The sequence below is a fragment of the Homalodisca vitripennis genome, chromosome 8 (genome assembly GCF_021130785.1).
Source record: "Homalodisca vitripennis isolate AUS2020 chromosome 8, UT_GWSS_2.1, whole genome shotgun sequence".
Lineage (NCBI taxonomy): Eukaryota > Metazoa > Arthropoda > Insecta > Hemiptera > Cicadellidae > Homalodisca > Homalodisca vitripennis.
Window position 1 is genome coordinate 117,782,774 of NC_060214.1, and position 22,670 is coordinate 117,805,443.

At 30.8% G+C, this 22,670-nt stretch overlaps 1 protein-coding gene across 1 annotated transcript in view; it reads left to right on the forward strand.

Annotated features, from left to right (window-relative positions):
* The first annotated feature begins 3,285 nt into the window (after positions 1-3,285).
* LOC124367985 overlaps positions 3,286-22,670 on the forward strand; it is a 59,770-nt gene continuing 40,385 nt past the window's right edge. The window contains exon 1 of the mRNA XM_046825248.1: positions 3,286-3,440. Within this exon, the coding sequence (XP_046681204.1) occupies positions 3,301-3,440 (140 nt within the window). The 5' untranslated portion in view covers positions 3,286-3,300. The remainder of the gene's footprint in view (positions 3,441-22,670) is intronic.

The following is a 22,670-nucleotide window of genomic DNA, read 5'->3' on the forward strand; positions in this document are numbered from 1 at the left end:
ACTCAGTAATTTCTAAACTATCTAAGGCTTGTTTTCTGTTACGTAAATTACAAAAACTGTGTTGGTAGAAATATGTTGCTCTCTTCTTATTTCAGTGACTTTCACTCACACTTACTTTATGCCTCAATGCTCTGGGGGTAACAGTAGGGGTGCCAGTCAAGTTTTTGCGTGGCAAAGAAAGGCAGTAAGAATTTTAGCCAATTTGGGTTATCAAGATGATTGTAAACAATGCTTTATTGACTACAATATAATGACTGTTCCTGGCATTTTCATATTTCAAAATGTAATATATGTAAAGGAGAATTTTGAAGACTATCTGCTTTGATGAAATTCTTGATTATGACACTAGGGGAGCTCAGGATATTGTTGCACCTTCCTCTAGACTTAGGAAAACATTAGTTAGCCATAAATATTTACAAATTAAATGTTTTAACAAATTACCTCAAACGTTTAGAAGCTTAGAACTTTAACCATTTGCAGCTAAACTGTCGAACTGGCTTATAAGTAAGGCATTTTATTCCCTTGAAGAATTTTTTGCTACGAATTGTTACCTTCCTTAGGCCTGGAATGGGAGTTGTTGATTAGTTGTAATTTAATTCATTGTTTCAACTATTTATTTTGTTATGTATTTACTAATACTACAGTTACATTTTTTTAAATTGACAAATACACTGTACGAATTAGTTCAATATATTATATCAGTTAATGACATTCAAATAAACTAAGTAGCCTTATAACATTTTTATTTATTATATTAGTTATATTGACATTGTCTATTAGCAATTGTAATATTGACAAATGACAATAAAGATATTTTGATTCTGATTCTGATTTTAACATTTTTCTTAAGGGATTACGATAAAGATAACAACCTACAATAAAAAATGGCTGGCTAGTAAAATATGTTTTATTAGCTATGTTTTATTTTAATTTGCTATGGAACATTCTATTTCCATGCATTGGTGTTACCTTAGTAGGTACTTTGGTATTATCTAGGAGCACTATTTTTGGAAGAGTTTTTCTTACTGTGTACCTAATAAAACAACATTTTTAGAAAGACCAGACTTTATTTGACTTACAGTGATAAGTCAAAATATACATTTTTAAACTTTAAAGGTAGAAGAGTTTAATTAACACATTATTTTACATGTTTTTGTGCTGACTGTTAACCATCAAACAATATGTGATTAATGAATAACAGAATACCACTACTATGCAATAGGTTGTGTAGCATCAGAATTATTAGGATAGTTAAAATTAGATTACTTACCACTGTCAACAATCCTGTTTTGTTAATTATGACGTATGGTGGTGACATGTGTTTCAAAGGTTTTTTTATACCTTCATTGTCGAACCAAGCGTTGCAGTGCTGATGGAATAGCTGCTTCAGTAAAGTTAAATAATTCATATACACGTACAAACATAAATTATGATAATACGCGGAAGTTTGTGTAGACCACAGTGATGGCAGGTGGAAGACTGTCTGACTGAGGTAAATAGGTTACTTGACTGAGGTAATTAGTTTACTTGACAGAGACCTAATTAATTAATATTAATGAAGCATGTTTTAATATCAATGAGCTGTATCTAGAGTTTGAAATTTTTAAAATTAATTTTCTTTAAAACAATAATAACGTAATTATGAAAATGTAATTTGTTAACTTAACCCTTACCGAGCCAATGACGTTACTAGACGTCATGCCTAAACTAGCGCTAAAAGCCAACGACGTCCACTGACGCAAAATCAATTTTTTATTTTAATATTATTTAAAAGCATTTCTGGGTAACAAACTTAGTAAAAACTGTTAAACAAGAGACAACCGTTCGTGTCTATTTTGAATGTCACGGCTCTTGTTCGATCGACAAAATAGCGGGCGGCCGGATGTTCATAGTCTCCTGCAGAGCCAACGGGAATTTTTTTTTAGTTCATTGCTTTTATTTAATTTGTATATATATATAAATTTTTACTATATTCTTTATATTTTCTCTAAATACAAATTAATATATGCTTGTTTTTTGTAAAATATAACAATAATTGTGTTCAACTATTGTTAATTTTATATATGAACACATAGAATGTCAAAATTAAATTTTTTCAGTGAAATTATGATTTTACCATTTTTTGGCTGTAAAATTAACAATAAAGAGTGAAAAAAAAATATTTTGTCGTTTTTTTTACATCTTATGTTATAAGAATTATTAAAAAAAATTGGTTTTGGTATGTGGGAATTTTTTTATTTTTAAGGTGTATGGCTCTTAGGAGTAGTTTTGGTTATTTATTTGTGGCTCGCTAAGGGTTAATAAGGTTCCTGTTTGTCTCCAAAATTTTGTTAACCCTCTTACTCTAACAAAGTTTGGTCCTTCTGTTGTCCAAAGTCTGTTATAGCAGTGAGGGCTATACATAATAATTAGTTACCATTAATTTCAGAAAAATATTATTAGTACATTTTTTCCGAAAATTGTTTTGCAACGTTATTTAATTGTTGCATAATAATTTTTGTGTAGTGTAATCTTTTATTAAAGAGCATATCTATATACAAATGGTTAAAGAATGAAATTTCTTTCACAATAACAATGTTTTGAAATTTCCTTTACATTTCCATACAGTATTGAGGGAAAAATATCATGGTAATTTGGGTGGCTATGGCCAGCGTTCAGATGCCTTAAAAGACTATTGTTTCTCCAAATTATTTGAAATTTTCAGGATCAGTGTATAAGTATATTTACTGTACGTTTTAGATATTTCACTATCAGCGTAATAAATAAAATATGATTTATAACTGCAAACTAAAATGAATTATAAATATAGATGAAAATACTAAAAAGTGTACCTTTTTCAATTCTTGTTTTTACTGAAAGTCTACTTTATAAGTTTATTTTAAAAAGTTAAAAATTTGTGGGTAAAACACTGCAAAATTGCCAATTTTTAGGCGAACAGTTTTAGGTATCACACATGTCAAAAACCTAAACCCTTTTGAGAACGAATTTTTTGTTATGAACAGGGAAAGAGTTAATAAACATAATTACCTATCATCAAAAAATGTTACTAATTTATTCAAATAAATCTTGTTTTGAAAACTTGGTTCATGAATATGTTGTGTACAGATTTTCTAAACACATTCTTACCATAAAGCTTTGTGACTAAACAAACAGTTTTACAGAAAATCTGTTTAAATTTATGAATATTTTTATAATTTTTTAGTGTTTTGTGATGTTAGACTGGGTCAGAGGTGAGTTGGTTGTTTCTTCTCATGAAGTGTATGAACCACTCATTAATTGGCTGATAACTATTATGACCTCATGCTCCCCCCTCCCCTCCCCACCTTCCTCTGCTCTTCATTCAGCAGTCAAGGCCTAAGGTTCCTCTCTGTTGGAAGTTGTGACTCGGTTGTGTTTACATCATCCGCCAAACTGTTTTATGAATTCTACGACTTTTATGGGTGAGGTTTGAATTTATTTAGTCGGTTTTTCCAAGCAAACATTGTACGCTGTAATTAGATGGAGCATTTAAGAATCACAAAGTGAAGTAAAATTATGTTTTACATATTTATATTGTCTTTTTTTAAATGTTATATTTTTGACTCTGAGTTTATAAGATGAATTTAGTTCCATTTGTACGTTTGGTTTAGTTAGTTAATGGTAAAAAACACTGTATAGGTTATTCATTGACTTACCATCTAATAATAAAAATCTAATAATTTTTCCAATAGTTTTTTTGCAATAAGTTTTGGTTAAATACTTTACAATGTGTATTTGGTCTATTGTTTACATGAGGTATATATTTAAGAATCTTAAAACTTTATTCCAGACATTCATATTGTACAAGTTTCAATTAAAATTGGTCCACTTTCAAAATTGACTTTTCATATCAGAAAAGTAAATTAAATTCTCGTTAATTACGTGTATAAAATTAACAATGTATGTTTTGTAAAACATTTAATGTATGTATACTATGGTCATTTTGTTTCCTTAAAAACAAAGACTCATTCTGTCAATACAACCATGTTTGTAAACTTAAACTTAAATATTTGGTGGTAAGGTGTTGGTGAATTTTTCATTATTAATTAACTATATTCAATAATAAACATTTTCTAGTTGTGCTTTTAATTTATTCCATATACTTATGGAAACGTATTGTAGTAGTACATACAATCTTATGAGCATTCTGTCTATAACGTGTTTACTATTCGTCTATCTGATAGATTCTGTTTGGATGGTCCAATTTTTATGAAATTTGGCATGTAAATGTAACGTGTAAATTTTCAAACTATACAATCTGATAATACAAAATTGATACAATTTTGGGTGAAATTTGGCATAGTTTGATTTATAAATACTTCTCCACTGCTATTTAATTGATTCAATTTTAATGATTCAATTTTTTTTAATTCCTTTAATACATTGAACATTTTGTCAACAGTTATAAGAATTTTATTCGATTTTCACTACTTCTTGTCCATTATGTAATCTGGTAAAATTACAAACAAAACTTCTAAAAAAAAATACATGGTATACATGTAAATTATACCAAATTATTGCTTTCCAAAAACATATAATCTGAGTACATTATGTGGCAAGGAGTTGCTGATAAAGCCTGTCAGTTCTAAATCGTAGCAAGTGCTGATACCTGGGAATAGGGAGCCAGAATTGCTAGTAAGACATTCTATTCCCAATTCTACTACCTTGAGGCTGGCAAGATAATGTTAGCAAATTAGGAGTATTCTCAACGCTGAATTGAATTTGGTGAGATAGGGTTGCAGTGAAGTTTGTCAAATCCAACATGACCCTAAACGGGTTTGGTTTGCTGGCCAAACAGGTATATGCCCAAATGTATGGATTGCCCGTAATTTCTGAGAATTTCCATAGTCACTGTAAGCTGAGGAAGGAAATTCCCTTCTCCAGTAATGAGGTGAAATGAGATTGCTAGTGATAACAGTATATTATCAACACCATTTTTGAAACTCCTGAGTAGTGTTAGAGGTGAATCTAGTTTATTCCCAAGTTCGTCATGAGGCTAAATGAGATATTTTGAAGCTAGACGGATAGAATTTCATTTTAAGATAGGAATATGGCTAGAAATGCCAGTGTATTCTCAACGCCTCTATGAAACTGGTAGGCTTATATTTACAATTCTAATATAAGACCAATAAGATAGGATTATATTATGAGACTAGCAAAATGGGTTTGCTGGTGTTGCCGGTGTGTTCCTAATGCTACTAACTAACTAGTGAGTAAGATTTGCCAGTGAAGCTGGTTTATTCCCAATTCCACATAAGACATAATGAGATAGGGTTGCTAGTGAGTTCCTAATGCTACTAAGAAACTGGTGAGTCAGATTTGCCAGTGAAGCTGGTTTATTCCCAATTCCACATAAGACATAATGAGATAGGGTTGCTAGTGAGTTCCTAATGCTACTAAGAAACTGGTGAGTCAGATTTGCCAGTGATACTGGTGTATTCCCAATTCCACATAAGACATGAATGAGATAGGGTTGCTAGTGAGTTCCTAATGCTACTAAGAAACTGGTGAGTCAGATTTGCCAGTGAAGCTGGTTTATTCCCAATTCCACATAAGACATAATGAGATAGGGTTGCTAGTGAGTTTCTAATGCTACTAAGAAACTGGTGAGTCAGATTTGCCAGTGAAGCTGGTTTATTCCATATAAGACATGAATGAGATGGGGTTGCTGGTGTTGCTAGTGTGTTCCTAATGCTACTAAGAAACTGGTGAGTCAGATTTGCCAGTGAAGCTGGTGTATTCCATATAAGACATGAATGAGGTGGGGTTGCTGGTGTTGCTAGTGTGTTCCTAATGCTACTAAGAAACTAGTGAGTCAGATTTGACAGTGAAGCTGGTGTATTCCCAATTCCACATAAGACATAATGAGATGGGGTTGCTAGTGAGTTCCTAATGCTACTAAGAAACTGGTGAGTCAGATTTGCCAGTGAAGCTGGTGTATTCCATATAAGACATGAATGAGATGGGGTTGCTGGTGTTGCTAGTGTGTTCCTAATGCTACTAAGAAACTGGTGAGTCAGATTTGCCAGTGAAGCTGGTGTATTCCATATAAGACATGAATGAGATGGGGTTGCTGGTGTTGCTAGTGTGTTCCTAATGCTACTAAGAAACTAGTGAGTCAGATTTGCCAGTGATACTTGTGTATTCCCAATTCCACATAAGACATGAATGAGATAGGGGTGCTAGTGAGTTCCTAATGCTACTAAGAAACTAGTGAGTCAGATTTGACAGTGAAGCTGGTGTATTCCCAATTCCACATAAGACATAATGAGATGGGGTTGCTAGTGAGTTCCTAATGCTACTAAGAAACTGGTGAGTCAGATTTGCCAGTGATTCTGGTTTATTCCCAATTCCACATAAGTCATAATGAGATAGGGTTGTTAGTGTTGGTAATTGAATGAATGAATAACGTTTATTCCAGCAGTTATATATACATATATACATTCTTCTTAAATGAAATAGCGATTATTATATATACAGCAGCTTTATATATATATAATAAGATGTAAGATAAGTGTAATGAATAGCATAGTAAATATAACAATACTGGAAATTAATACGACTAATTAAAACTGGTGAGGTATAGACTCTAGTGTATTTTTAACAAATCTTTGAGGCTAGCAAGAAAGATATTAGTATTGGAGAAAAACATGATTTATTTGGTTGTAAAATAATTGTTTAGGAAGATTTTGTAATTTGGGTGAATCCAAACACGGGAGAACGTTAGTGCCAGTTATATGTTTATCTATGTATATAAAAATGAATGTTTGTCCTTTATGGAATCGTAAACTATTTGTCCGATCATTATGAAAAATTTGTATGTACGTGTATTTTTCCATGTAGAAGGTTTATATGCTATGCCCATTGATGTAACTCGCCACCAGGAGGCGCTGCAATAGATATAAGTTTTCAAAGCGCCTTCACATTATAAACTGCAATTACAAGACAGTTACGTATATTAAATAGCCAAACACTATTTGAAGGCACTAAATTATTATGTATATTTGTCTTTAAAATAAATTTCTGGTTGAACTTGAAGCTTGAGGTTTGGACCAATTTATAATAAAGTACATGTACGTGTACAATGGCTGTAAACATACACATTTGACAAATTTCCTTGGTCGTGGCAACAAGACAAACTCTACATCGGCATTGGAAATATAATTCACTTGAACCAGAAGTGCTCATATACAGGCAAAGTTTACGAAAAGCGTGCGAAGCTGCGGGAAACAGCTAGTTATTCATAAAATAATTTTGAAAAATAAATATAATCTGAGTTAAAAAAGGATCTTCAGGATGGTGGTTCTCTAAAGGTAGTAAGTAGTTGTGTTGTAGCTCAAATGGAAGAGATATATTGTTTTCTTATATCATAGAAAATATGAAAAAGAGTGTTTCTTCCTGAGATAACTAATAACAAAGACACGTGAGGTGAGGTGGAAGCTTAACAAATGATGGTTGTCACACCGGGTGAGAAGTGGTTATGTGGAGACGGATGGAGTATGATATAAATATCGCTTAGCGCATTACTCGTGCGGCTCTCTGCCAACTGGTGGACGTAATGGCCGGAAAAAAACTGCTTCGCTGTTGTCCAATCTGTCAGGTGCCAATATACACACGGCTGGCCTGTTCCCGATACACAGTACTACTGGACAATTGAGAAGTTTTGAGTAACTAATAACGTAAACGGTTTTAGTATAATATGATGTAAGTTTGAAAAATTGCAATGAAATTTAATCTTACAATACTTATAAGAATTGGCACAAACAGAAGCAAATCGTTTAAAGAAAGCCCTTCATGGTATACATTAAAAAGTCCATCATTTCAACATGTTTATAACCTATTTTTTTTAATTGAAATCAGACTTTAAGTGAATTTGTGGTGCATAAACACGAACTATTAGTGCATTTTATAAGGTGAAATAGTTTTACTATATCCTAGTGATACCCATTCCATGTCTTAAATTTTTTCTGAAAGTAACGACCTCATTTGTAAGGAACTTTTTTCAATACCGTTCTGTAACATAAACTGGTTGTTTTCAACTTTCCGCAAATATTTTGTTTGTGATAACATGAGATTTATTTGGTATAATATAATTAAGAGCCTTCAAGATAAGTTGCTAAGACTGGTTTTGTTTATGATATGAACGCTCAGAAATTAAAAAGAATTTTTGTCGCTGTTTTGATTGTATGAAACTAGGAAATTTATATTCTAATTTTTTACTTTTTTTAATGGAAGAGGTTCACGAACTTTTAGATTTTGGCTGTTGATGCAGAATACTGGACTATATCAGGAGCTTATTAAACAGAATAGGGTAAGAGTCGAGGTTGACAATTCTGATAAAAAGTGCCTATGTCACAGGATTTGAACCTACCCTATCCACAACTCAAACTCATAATCTGATGTCCATTCAGCCACCTGCTCTCCCATAATCAACTACCACACTCTTCCAGTTGTTATATATTTTTGAAATACGGTTTTATTAAGAGTAGTGTGGAGTTCCACTAGTCTCTGTAATTGTGTTATTGATGATATTCCTAACTTGAATTAAATAAATTATTTGTTGAAGGTGTCCAATGCCACAAGTTATGAACGGATATGAAGTCAGTGATGAGTAGAATGAGTGAGGGTGTCCTGTGTAGTCCTCTTACTATCTGAGGTCAATTGGTCATCAACAATAATGCGATGGCGAGTTTTGAGTGACAAAGCCGAACTTAACTAAGGCTATTCAAAAACAACAGTATTAGTATTGTGGGATGGAAATAAATATTCTTTTGCATTGATGTTGAATTGTAAGATAACAGACTCAAGTAAAAATAAACCAGGTTTGTTATATACCTAAATCGTTATGTTCCGAACCACAAAGATTAAACTAGCCTACATTCAATTCACCAATAAAAATTTAATAAAGAAGTAAATATTTATTGAATTAATAAATGCTCTTTTGATATATTTGAGTTAGTAAAATGTAATAACTAAGCTGACATATTTTATTTTTAAAGAAACATTGCATTACTATGCTGATTACTCTATGGAAATTAACAGTTATTTGCTATGTTGAGCTGTCTAGAACAGAGCATGGGATAGAAACAGCTGGTGTTTGTTTAGTCTGGTATTGCAGTGTCCCTATGTGTTTGTATACATTGTGAATGCCCTCTTCAAGAGTTGTTGAAATGGATCGTTAAAGGATATTCAATGGGTTGTTCACGGAGTAATTTATACAGTTTGAAATTCGATTACTAAAAGTATGTGTTTCTAACCTGTCTCCTTTTCAAGCCTTGTTAAATGTTAATGTAGAAAGTTGAATTTGAGATTTTTGTAAAACTATCAATTTTGTGATTTGTGTTTGTTTGTATACATGCCCATGGTCATAGTTAAAAAATGAAATTGATGGTCAAAATTTTGTGAAACTTGACATGCGAATGTAACTTGTTTTAAGTAACTCTAAATTGTTGTCAATTTTTGAAAACGTTTAACCCTGCATTAATCCTGTACAGTCTCTGTTTCTGTTTGCTAGAAAGCTTTCACTCTAATTTTTTTAAGGGTTACAACGTGTATTGTTCTTTTTCCTAACTCACCCTTCTAAAACCTCTTCATATGACATAGTGTTTTGATGAATCATTAGAATGAGGTTTTGTTTTCGTTTTGTACAATTTTCCTGTTTTGCTTATTATTTTTTATCAATTTTATTGTTTTTTTAATATTAAACACATTAAAAAATGTTTACTTTAACCAAACAAAATAAACCATTATTCTAGAGTGCTTTAAACTGATTAAAAATTGGTATATAATATTTTAACTATGGCTAATTTGACAAAACTGTTATAAAATACTTTATAGTTACAAAATGTTATGCTTTATCTGAAACAAACATCATTGTACAAGTTTTACTGAGATTAATGAAGCATGGTCTCTAAGACCGTACAAGACAAATGATGTTTCATACCCAGCTGGACTAATTTGGTGTTAATTAAAAATCAATTTAGTAATTAGAACCAATACTTTCTGAAAACATGCCTTTTAAATTTTTAAGAATTACAGTGATTGTTAGCTCATTAGATACTTAACAGAATGGCTTAAACATTTCATTACAAATGTTGGTTTTAAAATAGGAAACATTTTAAGGTAAGCTTACATAAATTAATTTAAACAGTGTTAGAGACTGAAAAGAGTACAATGCTGATTTAAGTCCAGAACTTGTGTATACCTTTGAATTCATGTAAATTACCTTTTATTGTAATTTGTAACCTTTAAATCCAGTAAACTGGTTTTTTGAAAAAATTTAACTAATTGAAAACTAATATTTACCCACTTCTAGAAAACTAATAGTTCAAAATCTTTAAAACGATCAACTTTCCATTTTGGATTGAAATGCTAAAGAGTTTAAACTCTTTAATAAGAGCTGAATGTGTCTTGAGATGTGTGATGAATTCACTCGTGTGTATATATAGACTGTTGTGTTTATACTGGCAATGTTTGTTACTGAAATGGATTCAGCATTTGTCTTCCTTCTCGTATAAACACTTGTAAAACAAATATTCTAACTGCGTTTTGTAAGAAAAAATGAACGGAAATATAATTTTTAAACAAAACATGTATTCTTCTACTATAATGCAATATAAAACATTAATGGATCAAATTAGAACGTGTTTTCTTCAAAGGGTCTGTTCAGTCAAACAGTGATTTCTCCAGCAAACTGTAAAGCAAATATTCCAACAGTGTTTTCTAAAACAAAATTGAATGGAAATATAATTTTTATCAAAAAAGTATTTTCCTCCTATAAAGCAAATGAAACATGGATGGTTCAATTATTATGTGTTTTCTTCAAAGGGTCTGTCCAGTCAAACAATGATGTCTCCAGCAAATTGTTATAGCAAATATTCCAACAGTGTTTTCTAAACAAAATTGAATGGAAATATAATTTTTATCAAAAAAGTAAGTATTTCCTACTATAAAGCAAATGAAACATCGATGGTTCAATTATTATGTGTTTTCTTCAAAGGGTCTGTCCAGTCAAACAATGATATCTCCAGCAAACCAATCAGGGCCTGTGTCCATTTTTATTACGTGATCTTAAGTTGTCAGCAGTGATGGTAGTGTTTTTTTGAGGTTATGATAATTTGTTATCAAGTTTTGTGTGGTGAGGTGTTACTTGGTTAAATGTTATAATATTTTGAAACCTAATAATTTATTATTGGTACTGGAAGATGTGTTTAGTGAGTGCTGGAAATTCCGTATAGTGCCTATACAGGAGTGAGGAGGAAAGAAAAAAAGGCATTCCGCAACCTTAAGGTAGTTCTTTTCTTTTATTGATGTTAGGCATAATGATGTGAGGAGGCTTAGAAAACGGAACTTATTCAGTGCCAGGTGAACTGCGACTAGAAATCATAGGCCCTTCATATTGAAAAGGCCTCACCAAAAAATAAAAGTATTAAATATTGGTTTTATGTTTTAATGTAAGTAAGTTAGAAATCATAGCTTCAAGAAACTGAAGAAGTCTTTGACTCTTTAGATAAAGATATAAAACTCTAAAGCTAATTGACAAAGAGCTCAATTACATGTCTACAGAGTATTTTCAGAGACTACTATAATTAGCTCCTTTATTTAGTACACACTCTGCTTGTCCACTCAATACGTAAATCATATTCTCCTCACATATAAAATATTGATTGTAGCCCCAGATTTTGTTATTTCAACAAATGCCATTGAGGGCATGGTTTATCCATTTATAATGCAATCAAAACATGTTTTCTCATCTGAATTCATTTCAAAAGACATTTTATCCTAATTTTAAATTGGATTTTCATGGTATAATTTAGATTTTATATCTTAAATTTATCCATAATTACCGGTAACACAAATAAAAAGAATGAAACTAGGCCTTAGTAAAAGTTTAGTTTTGTTTATTAGATTTATGTCCTTCCTGTAAAACTTACCTGAAGAAGAAAGCACAGTTTGAATGTTTGCTCCGCAGTTACACCGAAACACATTGACTAATATACATGGTTTTTGGACTAATGTTTTCTCAGTTAATGGCAACCAAGCATCTATTAAATAGAATGTGTGTTTTTTTTTTACTTTTACACACACAACACATGCATAATTATGCATGCATAAAATATCATTCCTTTTTTTACGAATTGCTATAATCGATTTTGGGATTTATTAAACAGCCACTAATTTTATGCAAACAACCGTAAGTCTGGAGCAGCGGTTGTTTGCTTTCACGAATATTTTGGATGTAGGAAACGAGTGCTATTTGAAGATTAGAGTGCAAGGGAATGCAAGACGAGGCACACCACCAGTTCCAGCCTCTCAGTCTTGTCTGACCTATTTATATTTTCTTTTGGTCCGCCTGTCGCTTGGAGGCAGATTTTTTTTACATAACTAATTTGTGCACTAGGAAAGAAAATATTAGCTTCGTTTTTAATACAGAATTCCTTTGTTGAGCTGTGGTACAAAGCTTAAATACTGCCCAACTGTTTTTAGAAATTCATTACAGTAGTAATATTGTGCTTTAAGCTCCGTTCTGTAATTTTGTTTGCAATTTCAGCATGCAGCTTTGATTAGTTTAAGTTATTAAAATTTTAATGGGCTATTTGGATTAGTTTGTTTTGAAAAGCAATTAGTTTTTGACATGAAAAGAACAGAGTTAGGGTTAGTTGTGAGAAAATCTTATTGACTGAGCATTAGCAAAGCTTGAGGGGCTGGACAAATTTAATTTCAGTCTGTCTTTCTGCATGGTATCTTGGGAACAAACTGATCTACAGACTTGAAATTTTGTATGAAGCTTCATGTCCATGTAGGCAACATGAAGTACGATGATGGTGCATGTCACTGCATAGGATTTGGCTGAGCATTAGCGAACATTTTTACATTCGTGTTATGGGGAACATTGATGACAAAGAGAACATTTCAGAATAAATAAATTTGTAAACAAACTGAGTGCAATCGTAATGACATTTTATGTAACATAACACATGTAGGTAAGACTTGAATTTTTGTGTGCAACCCAGCAAAGCCTGTTTTGTCACACATAGTGTGGGATAATTCCACTTTGTTATCAACATAATGATCTTGTTTGAGATAGTCAACACTCATTCAGTTTGGCTCTGAATTTTGTTAATTGTATACCATTGATTATATATTATTGTCTATTGGTGAAGAGTAGGTCACTCTCACGATTAAGTCTCTGCAGTAGGTTTTCAGATAATTTTAGTAATTTTTAAGTAATCAAATTCAAGACTGTGTGAAATAAAAAGTTTCTTTGCAGAAAAGAAAACTCTCATTGCAAAAAACTAGTTCAGTGCAAAAAAGAATTATTTAGGTTTAAGTTCACGATTTACATAATTTAGAATTAAGTTCCACTTTCACTTGTTTCCAGTGTACATATACTGTATTTGGAGTATTTCGTGTCGGAGTTTGACATTAAATTGGTGTACTGAATCGTTCTGGCAATTTTGGATTTTACACATTTTTAAGCCAGACCACATTTTCAATTCACAATTTTGGTATGCTGAATGCTATAATGAATCAAAATTTGAAGATGTTTTCTTTCTCTGTATGCTTATACAAAGACGCCTTCTAAAAAATGTATAACTATTATAATTAATACAACGTTGTATCAAAAGACTCAACATTTATTTTTTAGGAAACCAACCAATCCATCAAAATAATTTTATCACATAAGTTAACCTACTAAAAATGTTGTATAATTTTCATAGTATAGGCTAGTCAATTAGTTTATTCTGCGTTTTAGTCATTGCCACCATGGCTACCCATAATACCAAAGTAAATATGTTGGAACTTTAACTTTTGCTACCTTTGGACCTTTAGAACCTAAAATTAGTAGAGTTCATCTTTGGATTATGAACATATGTACCAAACTTAATGTCTATAGGACCTTCCCATCAAGCGTTATTGCACAGACGGACGGACAGACAATTTACAAAATAACCTGTCGTGTCTTTAATAATTTTAGTACAGTATACAGAAAACTGGAAGAGTAAAACAATGAGGAAGTTGTGATGTAATAAGGGTAGGACAATGGGTGGCTTCACCGGCTTTGATGTAACATGCGTGTACGTGTACATGTGTGTGTCTATCGGAGTAGAACAGTCTGCCGCGTGCTCGTTCACACAGTCACACTCCGGTAGCTCCGCGTGAGTCTGTATTGGTAGGGTGGGATTATCATTCATCAACCAAGTATTTTGCAATGGTTTGTGAGTATTTATTGACAAAATGTTGAAGATCAAAAATTATAAACAAAACTAGCAGGGTTTCATATAGCACTGTTCAGATATATGGTTGTGGTTAGTAGTGAAATCACGTTCAAATGTAATGGTGTGAAACCACACGTTTAATAATCCTTGACAATTTGTGGTCAGGAAGGATGGGTTAATTGTGGAGTTAAGTGTTTCGATTCCATTTGTTTCTGGTGATTTCCTCGTTGTTTGTACGAGGTAACTCTTTTGTGATTTGAACAAGGTTTGTCACAGAGGTTCAGAGACCTCGTTGTGTCAGTTACTGAACATCTTACATTATCGTGCTTGTTAGTTGAATAAAAAATTCAAGAAATTTAACCACAGATTTCTGAATATAAAGTTTGTTTTTAAATATTAACACGATTAAGTGTTCAGTGAAATTCTAAGAGGATTCATCAAGTCTAAATTAGCAATACAACATTTTTTAATACAAACAAGTGACTGGTCTGGGAAAATTAAAGCTCAACTATTTAAAGAGGTAAATGAGAATCAAAACTCACAATCTGTAAAAATACTAAATTGACAATAAAATAATAATAAAATGTTTTGTATTTTACTACTTGCCATTAGTCAAAACCAAAACTTTTGAATAATTTTATTATTTTTTTTATCACACACGAGGAAATTTGATTGCCAAAGAAGTGTAGACTCTAAATAAACATATGCGAACTTAATGTCAATTTATGTTTATAGGTTGTGAGTTTTGATTCTCTTTTCCCTCTTAAAATAGTTGAGCTTTAATTTTCCCAAACTAGCCTTTTGTTTATATTAAAAAATATTGTTTTGCTAATTTGGACTTGATGAATCTTCATACTATCAGCTTTGCTTTCTTAGAATTTAACTAAACACTTGATCGTGTTAATATGTAAAAACAAACTTTATTATATTCCGAAATCTGTGGTTAAATTTCTTGAATGAGTGAGGAAAATTGTGATCAACTCTTGACAGCAAGTTTGTCCCAGAAACACACAGGATATACTAGATTATACTGTTGTTATGACAGCTATAGTGAGAGAGTCGGCAGTGTAAGGGATGTGAGGGAGAAGGCGTAGGCCAACCTATAAGATGTTGCGGGATGTAGGCCCTACTACAACGGCGGTACTGTATTCGGTATTGATCTGTGACCCACTTCAACAGCTGAGCAAAGGGCAAGTTTAGATCATTCACTCTCCCTCCTTCCCCACGCCTGTTGTTGCTTTGTCGTACGGCTTCATTCATTACTCAGTGTCGGCGATACGTGGAGAATTGAATTGAATGAACGTGATTAAAACGTTCCACCCAATCAGTATCAGTTTTGTGAATAGTAATAGATAAAACACAAAAATATAACACACACACACACACACACACACACACACACACACACACACACACACACACACACATACACATATATATATATATATATATATATATATATATATATAATTTCACTAAACATTGAATCACAAAAGTACTTGCTCCGCCAGGACTCGAACCTGGATCTCTCACTTATATAATATTAATATAATAAATAAATATATAAAAGAAAACCAAAATTATTTGTTGTACAATATTTTGTTGTTATTGCTTAAAACTTTTTCAAGTACACTGTAAAAACGTACACTGAATAAAAATTAACAAACAAAAGAAGAAACACTTGATAACAAAATTTCTAATAATGTAAATAACAATTTTGGCATTGAAACAAAATTTGATTAGTTTTAAAATAATATAACATAATATTAAATTTGTACATCAGATTCTAAGGATTCAAGTTGAAAACAATAATTTAGCGATTGTAAAGTTCAAATGGTTGTTTCGATTTTAATATAAGTCGGTGTGCCAATTCATAATTCCTTAGATTCAAATCATTTCGAGAGCTATTTTCACAAGGTTTAATTTTGCTTATAGCTTTGAGTTTATAGCAATCCTCAAAGCTTTTGGTATGGTGAATACAAAATTACATGTGTATAAATACAAATATATATATATACGAGTGTATACACATGTTTATTTGTAGAATTGTAATAACATCTCTAATGAGTATGGAAATACTGCAAGAATATACAATTATACTAACTATATTAAATGTATAACGCAATTGTTATTCTAAACATTGTGCAACTTTTTTTATTAATTCACTCAGAAAGCATAGTAAAGAAATAATGTGTTTAACATATATCTGGAATCGTTCTCATGAAGAAATTAAAATCAAATATTTATTGAAAAAATCCCCAGATCTTTAAAATTGTATCTTTGTCTGTCTGTCTATCTGTCTGCCCCTGTTTTGAATTATAATCCTTTAAAGAAAAGTCCAAGGAAGAACGAATATTAGTTTAAGTATTGAATATTTTATAATCGTTTTAAGTGTGAACCTGTAAAGAGTTGTATAAACAATTTTGATTATATTAATGTTTTATATGGCAGAAAATATTTGGTATAAAGAGTATGGGAATTTGCTATTTTTCAAGTTAGGAAACGTTGAAATAATTATTGCCATCAATATAACCAAAGTAGAGTAGAACAGAAATCTATTTACGTGATTAATTTGTTTATATCAAAAATACTATGAATTAAGAAAGTATTGATCATTTCTTAACCCAATTGCAAATGCCTTTATCTGTTTAATAATCTTCACAAATTGTTTAAATTTCTTATTAAACACTATTGGCCTAACCGTGATCTTCATCCTACAAAGCTATCTCTGCAATAATTAAAGGCCAATATATGAGGAGGGAGAGGGGGTTTAGGGTGAGGAGGGGTTTACTCAGGAGATTCCAATCTCTGATAACTTGTAATAGTTTCATTTTTATACCTTATATTATATCCATGGAGTTTACATTTGACCTTTTTATCAGAATTTTTTACTTTAGATTACTGTCCATTGAATATCACAATTTTTGACTTTGACTAAAAATTTTTAACAGGATCCATGAGTGTTATTGTAAAAGATATCTCATTAGATTGAGATACAATTTCAAGGAGTGTTTTTTCTAATCTATTAACCAGTTAAGACCAACCAATAATAACTGGCTCGAGACGTATCTGGTTGTTGGTTGTTGAGACTTATCTGGTTGTTACCAAACCTGTCTGGTTGAGGGTGCTCTTGAAGGAGGTAATTTACCAATTTTCTATCTCAACCGTAGTTGCCTTACACTTCTCGTTGGCAGTGATCAGTAGGTTATATCTCACTGTGGTAGCACTTGCCGTACCATTCTAGTGAAGCCCTAAAATTACATTGCATAAGTGTACGTTCACCTTTCAATAATGGGTATGTGCGCAGGGAAACTCAAAAGGTACCGCAATAAGTTTATTGTTACACCCTTAAAACATTATTTGCTGTCAGTAATGCAATTTTTTTACGCATTGGTTAAAAATAACATTATGTATTAGCATTACATATTGTTAAAATTATATTACATTAACTTTGTACTAAGTTACTTAATTTCAAGTATAATTTTTTTAAATTGATTAGTTTACTAAATTTCAAGTGGATTTAATTCAGTTTATTACAATAGTGTTTTATTTTAAATCATTAGTAACATATTTTACAATGGTTTAGTGTTTTCTTTAATTCTTTCAACATGTATTGTTACCTGAATATTTTGTTTATGAATAATGTAGATATCAAGTTGAAGAAACCATTACAATTGTCGGCGATGTACCTTTAAATCTCTACATATATTACATCCGAATATGTATGGTGATAATTTTTAATTTCAACAATAATCTACATAATTCAATTTCTAAAATAAATTAGTATTTAAAATTGGAATCATTAAAGAATACATGTAAGTGGTATCCTAGAACAAGTGACTTGTATTTGAAAGATTTTTCTTTAAGACATCTAAATATGAAAAAAAAAACCTTAGAATGATTTTTTCTTTTGTCACTACATGTTCTGTAGAAAAATATTTTTATTTTAAAAACTGTTGAAGGCACATCACTACAATTTTGGTACTCATACTCGTACTTAAGTGTAACCACAAAAAAAACATATGTCTGTACAATAGCAAAAGTTTTCCAACTTTCAATACTTAGTTCCATAGAAACTGAAGGTTTTGTTTACTAATACACAATATATGAAATAAATATGTGCAATGTGATCACCTAACCAATGATACCAAATTTTACAAAATTGTTCAGGGATTGACTGAGTTATTACTTTTTTTACTGATCATATCATATGATCAGTAATTAGAATATGCTTTATTTTTATGCTTAGTTTGAAATTACATATTTGAAGTAGTTGTATTTCTTGTGTTTGTGAATTGAAAAAGCTAACAAGTGAAATGGTTTTACTCCACAGCAGTGTTTATGCTAAGACATTTAATGATTTTTTAGTGTTTTACAAAAAAAATCAGTAGAACGTGTGAGTCATACTTATTTATTTACACATAACATATGATACAATTACATGATTAATAGGAAAAAAGTGCACCATCTAAATTTAATACTTACAAACTAAAGGTAACACTACAACAGATGATAATATGTAATACAATTTTTATATAGAATTTAACAAACAATTAGATAAGGATAGTAACAAATAAATAATTCTTGTTAAATGTAAAATGAGATTTGTGTCATTTGTATTTTTCCCAACAATGAACCCTACCAGATTCAGATTCATATTTAAAGTTTAAAATGAGATGAATTTTTAATCGTATCTTCTAATTTGAAGTAAATCATTACGGCGGCTAACACAATGGTTTAGTGTTTTCTTTAATTCTTTCAACATGTATTGTTGCCTTAATATTTTGTTTATGAATAATGTAGATATCAAGTTGAAGAAACTATTACAATTGTCTGTCGGCGATGTACCTTTAAATCTCTACATATATTACATCCGAATATGTATGGTGATAATTTTTAATTTCAACAATAATCTACATAATTCAATTTCTAAAATAAATTAGTATTTAAAATTGGAATCATTAAAGAATACATGTAAGTGGTATCCTAGAACAAGTGACTTGTATTTGAAAGATTTTTCTTTAAGACATCTAAATATGAAAAAAAAACCTTAGAATGATTTTTTCTTTTGTCACTACATGTTCTGTAGAAAAATATTTTTATTTTAAAAACTGTTGAAGGCACATCACTACAATTTTGGTACTCATACTCGTACTTAAGTGTAACCACAAAAAAAACATATGTCTGTACAATAGCAAAAGTTTTCCAACTTTCAATACTTAGTTCCATAGAAACTGAAGGTTTTGTTTACTAATACACAATATATGAAATAAATATGTGCAATGTGATCACCTAACCAATGATACCAAATTTTACAAAATTGTTCAGGGATTGACTGAGTTATTACTTTTTTTACTGATCATATCATATGATCAGTAATTAGAATATGCTTTATTTTTATGCTTAGTTTGAAATTACATATTTGAAGTAGTTGTATTTCTTGTGTTTGTGAATTGAAAAAGCTAACAAGTGAAATGGTTTTACTCCACAGCAGTGTTTATGCTAAGACATTTAATGATTTTTTAGTGTTTTAAAAAAAAATCAGTAGAACGTGTGAGTCATACTTATTTATTTACACATAACATGTGATACAATTACATGATTAATAGGAAAAAAGTGCACCATCTAAATTTAATACTTACAAACTAAAGGTAACACTACAACAGATGATAATATGTAATACAATTTTTATATAGAATTTAACAAACAATTAGATAAGGATAGTAACAAATAAATAATTCTTGTTAAATGTAAAATGAGATTTGTGTCATTTGTATTTTTCCCAACAATGAACCCTACCAGATTCAGATTCATATTTAAAGTTTAAAATGAGATGAATTTTTAATCGTATCTTCTAATTTGAAGTAAATCATTACGGCGGCTAACTCTTTCCACAGCTGACCTCTTCCTAACCTGCTCTTCCTGATCAACCACCTAAATTTGGGAAAGTTTCGAGTTTAGATTTTCACAATTCTTTTGAACTTTCCGGATAATGTTTTATAGCATGAGATGAACTATGCACCATTGGAAAAAAAAATCTAGAAGTTTACAATTTTGGTGTCAAAAAAGAGAGCCTGTTTGCACAAATATTTCCAATTCTTCAAAGCTCGAAAGTCCTCAGTTCAGTTTTGAAAGATCAGAGAGATAATATTTAGAGCTCTAAGTACACCCTACAAGTTCATTATTCACATGGGTTCAAACATATCATAGCACAAAAAATAATTTGAATGTTGTCCCGTCACTAGCGATTGACAAATCGCAACTGTTAACAGTTTGTTATCTCGGGTCAAATTGTGTTATCAGTGACCTTTCATGTTCTCTTTCATTTGTTTTCACATAGCGACTGGTTTATTAGTCAAGAAAGTAACAACTATAACTCAGTATTGGATTATGACCGAGTGTTTAAATGTATGTGGTGTGTGTCTCTAGTGTAGCTCGTATTATCAGAAAAGTTTGCGTCCTTGAACGTTTGTTCAGCAGGACATAATTATTACCAACAGACAGGCTTGACATTGTGTTATCAGTTGTCTCCGGTAATAGTTGGGCTGAGGGTGTTGCGTAGAGGTGGCTATGAAGTGTATTTTTTAAAGTTTTTCGTGGTATTTCTGGAGTGATACTATTAAGAATCCATTGCCAGGTAAATGTATTATTATTGAAGAATATGAAGTTTGTTTAAATATTACGTTACGTAATGCAATAAAATATTTTTATTGTAGAATGTAATTAAACAATTTTTACTCCAGCTTGTTTTTTTATATAACTGAGTTTAAGCTTTACCAAATCAATCACATACATCTTGGGTTCAAAAAAATATTAAAAAATGTATTGTTAAATATTTAACATATCTACTATGTTATAGTGTTATAGCACTCTATTTATTAAAATGTTTTAAAATACATTTTAGTTTCTCTATGTTTCAATATTGTTTGTTAGTTAACTAAAAATTCTTAGAAAAACAAATTTGAAAGGTTTTATATAAAAGGAGCTGCTTGGTTTAGAAACTGGAAAACTGTTTTTACATCTACGCTTACGGTTTTTATGTACGGTTCACATTCTCTGAATGGTTCTTATGTTACAAATCTTTAAAATCCAATAAATAAAATTATCTAATTGGTAAAATATTTAAATTTTGAAAAAACAAACTTAGAAAGATCCAAGCACAATTGTTCTCATTATCATTCGTACAAGTAATATTTTAATAATGTTATTAATATTGGTTTTATAGCACCCTCCTCAGTACACTTTGCCATTATAAACTTATTGTGTACGAAAACAGAGACAAACTTCCCCAAAATATAAAACAACTTTTTAAAATAAATTATTTTTTAGTTTTATTACATGGGGTTTTCACTTAATTCTCTATCTAAAATGCTTCTCAAAAACTTAACATTAGTACTACTAGTAATTGCATTGCATTTTGATTGATCCATTAATGAAGAATTACATCTATTTAACACGTTTTAACCTAAAACTGTTCTCTCTTTTGATGAAGTTTTTAAAATTTTTGTTTTCTCTTTACTTACTACTAACAAACTACCATTTCAGTGTTTCCAAATCTGAATTTTTATCCCTATTTACATCATCCAATTAGGATTCGAATAACACAGGTTATTCCATCAAAGAAATCAAGTTTTCTTTGAATCTAGTAGCATATGTTCACTAATATAGTTAATGAACAATTGAGGATCCAGTGCCAACCCATGTGGTACTCCATAACTAATTCCCGTACCATGTGGTACTCCATAACTAATTCCCGTATATTGTTCAATATCATATTTATTTAGACATTTTGATGTCTGCTCTGTAAACAACTTTGAAACCACCTGTACTGCACTTCCTTAATGAACAGTGACAATTAATTCAATAGAATTTAATGATTATTCCAACACCCTGTTAAAATCTAAGAGAAGTTCTCTTAAACATGTTCTGTTTTTAATACCTTCTGTTGCAATATCCATAAAATCCAAGAGCACAGCATCAGTTTTCAAACCTACTCTAAACCCGTATTGACTATGATGAAGATATTGTTTCCTATTAAGAAAACTCAATATCTTTTTCTTCATAATTTGCTATGAACAAATTCATTTTAATGGCCCATATAGCACATGTAATTTATTGTAGTCTTGCATTCTCTGTCCCAGTTTTCTAGTAGTTTATTTCTGTAATTCTGATAACACTCTTTAATCATGATTTATCAGTTATCGGTGTAATGTGTAATGTGCACAGGTGATTTTCGTTAACCAGATAAAAATGTGATGAAACGGTTTAACTTAGTTTCATTTGGTTTATCGCACTGTACAGACCGTGTTATTTCAGTGTGGCTTTTATGAGTTTTATTATGTGGTATGTTATTATAAACTAATAAATTTATTTATTTGTACTGTGTAACTTTATAGTGTTGTGTTTAAGTCTTTAAGTTTTTGATGTATTAAC